At 38.2% G+C, this 3200-nt stretch overlaps 1 protein-coding gene across 1 annotated transcript; it reads left to right on the top strand.

Annotated features, from left to right (window-relative positions):
- The first annotated feature begins 892 nt into the window (after positions 1–892).
- LOC130549621 (aerolysin-like protein) lies at positions 893–2431 on the top strand. Its single transcript, XM_057326883.1, has 2 exons — positions 893–1029; positions 1173–2431. The coding sequence occupies exon 2, from the start codon at positions 1190–1192 to the stop codon at positions 2129–2131; it is 942 nt and encodes a 313-aa protein (XP_057182866.1). The 5' UTR covers positions 893–1029; positions 1173–1189; the 3' UTR covers positions 2132–2431.
- The last annotated feature ends 769 nt before the right edge of the window (positions 2432–3200 follow it).

Raw genomic sequence — 3200 nt, 5'->3', positions numbered from 1 at the left:
TTTTCTGATTAGTTAGAGATATAGCGAGATTATAGTTTGTCATTAACCCTATATAGATTGCATTGGACACTCTAGCAACACACAGGAGCCCCACAGCTCGATTCGTCATGCATTGCTTCATGTGATTTACAGCTGTCATGTGGGGACAGAGCTGTCTGAAACAAGAGGTTTCTCTGTATAATGTCAGGAATGCGGTCTTTATTCCAACGTAAGTTTTACCACAGCTTTATCACATCTACTATATATATATATATATATATATTGAATGCGTTACTTATTCATTTGTTTATTTACTTACTTATTCGTTGCTTTATTCATGTATTTACTTATTCATTATTTATTTAATCACTTATATAACCAATTCTTTATTTATTTATTTGCCGCTTTATTTACTTATTCGTTGCTTTATTCATGTATTTAATTAATCATTTCTTTATTTAATCACTCGTTGCTTTATTTATTCACGCATAAGATACGTGTCAACCTCATAAAAACATGTCCAAAAACATGTCCAAACATGATCGCCGGAAAAGGGAGAAAAATGTTCGGTAAACATACGGGACAAAAGTTCAACTTGAGACGTGGACAATCACTCACAACGTGGACAGATACTGCCAAAGGGCAAAAGTTCACCGCGACGTGGGCGGTACCACACTAAGGGGGCGGATACGGTCAAAGGTTAACGCAAAGGGGGAGGCCCCCTCGCAACGTGGGTGGTCCGGAAGTAATTCAACACCCCCAACCCCCCCTCCGCAAAGGTCAATGACCCCATCAATCATACCTGTCAATCATTTTGACACTATGACCCGCATATATACTACTGAGTGAAAGTTTAAACAACTTCCCTTTCCTCCTTTGTAAGAAAAACTAACCTGATTGATTCCAAGCAAACAGGTTTTCTGATTGACACTAAATTGTGTGTAATGTTGCTCAGCGTGAAGATGAAGTCCAGCCTCATGAGCTCTGTATATAAACAGCTGTCAGCTTCAACACAAACCACCAGATGAGCAGCACACTACAGTCTTTCATGTGAGTGCACTCAATAGCTAACCAAGAGCTTCTACTTTTTATTTACGTATTTATTTTTTCTCTTAAAATACATTTTGCTTTTTGTTTCTTTGAATGCTTTGTCAATTCTGATGTTCATGTCAATTTTGTGTTGCAATTTTCAGATTAAATACCTTAGAAAATGGCAACAACTTTGCACCTAATCGGTGGCAATGAAGGTCAGGAGTTTTCCTTCACTGGTGAGAACAATGGTTCCAGTTTACAGAGGATGTGGGTTTGGGTGGGAGGATCAGAGGTGAAGGCGGTCCGGGCCTGGCTTACAGACGGAAGAGAAGAAACTTTTGGAAAACCTGAAGGATCATATCAAGAGTTTGTGTTTCAGCCCGGCGAGCTCATCACCTCGATGTCACTGTGGGGAAACGGATATGGGACGCGTTTCGGAGCCATCAAATTCAACACCAACCATTCCAGAAGTTTCTTTGTGAAAATGACGAGGTGGCGTTTGCAAACAGAATGGACCATCGACGTCGGCTCTGGATTGTGTCTGGGCATCGTGGGAAGATGCGGCGAAGACATCGACTGCATGGGATTTTTATTTCTCAATAAAGTTGAGTCAGTAATTCTCACTAATCTCAGCTATCCAACTCTTGACCTGGTCAAACCAAACGTCGCACTAGAAGTGATCCAATCGAGCACTTACAAGAACGAAACCTCCGTCAGTCAAGAGCAAACCATTGAAAGCTCAAAAAAAATAACCCAATCCTCCTCATGGTCTACAAAAGAAAGCATCACAAGCACATTCTCCATGGAGGTGAAGGCTGGGATTCCAGATATCGTAGACGTTTCCACAGGATTCAGTCTTGAGATTGGGACAGAAAACACTTACAGTAAAGAATACACGGATGAAAGAACGGAAACACAAACGTTTAAGATCGATGTTCCAGCGAGGAAGAAGGTGGATGTTCACATCACGATTGGCAGATGTAGTTTTGATCTCCCGTACAGCGGCACAGTGATGGTCATGTGTGAGAACGGTTCAGTGTTCACATATCAAACCAAAGGCAAATACAAAGGTGTCAGTTACACCAAAATAAGAGTTGACACCAAAGAACACAACCTTTAATATCAAGACATAAATTGATTTCTACATTTACTTGAACGTTTCTTAGTTGTTGGAGGCTGTTTGATTTGTTTCTGTTTTGATTTTGTTCAAGTTTAAATGTTAAAGGCAGCAGTATGTTAACTTCAATAATAAATCACCTGTATAACCACAAGAAATGCCTTTAGGTCGGTGATTGACCTCATTATGCATTAAGTTCAATGATATTTCACTTCACTGTAAATGTGTTGTGCGGTGAGAAAACATTCAGTGTTGTCAAGAGAATGTTTCAGTTCCCAACAAAAATAAACTGTTTTAACATCAGTTGTTTTAGTTTCATTTCTTTTGTGTTTTACTACCGTCATACAGAGACACAACTGGATTCTGAGCACTAAAACTAAAACAATAAACTGAACAACCAGAATAAACATTTTTACATCAAAATAAAGAGCTGGAATATATGGCAAACACATAGAAGTTTCATTACTTCAAGCTTGTGTCAATTTGCCAAAAAGATGAGAAAAATGAACTGACAAAAAATGTTTTTTAATTTATTTTAAGAATTGAACTGTTTTACAGTTTTTCTCGATTGCTAACACACAATTCATGAAACAACTCACCATTTTCTGACAACCATAAACACATTCTCAGAACAATACACCAACTTGTACAAACCCCACACACAAACAGCCTCAGTTTGCAAAGGTTTAACCATGTTCCCATTCAGAAAACACAAACACACAATATAATAAACTGAAGTGTCAAGTTGTAAACTCAAATAGCACACATTTGTCCACCAGTAAACATTCAGAAGCAAAACTGATGACACACCAACCAGAATCTCAGGATAATATCAATAGGAGCACAGGTAATTGTGCATCCTAGAATCATCTACTGGGCTTTATACTACTTACTGTCAACATACAGTATAATTACAGTACACACTTTATTTGAGAGACATTTCTCTATTCTGTATCCAGTAAACTGTAGCACGTGTACACCCTCAAATTTGTGATTATCAAGTTTACAAATGTGCATTTGTAGCCTTTTTTACCTGTTCCGTATTTTTGCAGAAAATAGTACACTTTTACGA

This window comes from Triplophysa rosa, unplaced genomic scaffold, assembly GCF_024868665.1.
Source record: "Triplophysa rosa unplaced genomic scaffold, Trosa_1v2 scaffold143_ERROPOS1151363, whole genome shotgun sequence".
In the NCBI taxonomy this organism is placed as follows: Eukaryota; Metazoa; Chordata; class Actinopteri; order Cypriniformes; family Nemacheilidae; genus Triplophysa; species Triplophysa rosa.
Note: the sequence above shows the minus strand (reverse complement) of the source record. Positions and strands in the feature narration are given on the sequence as shown.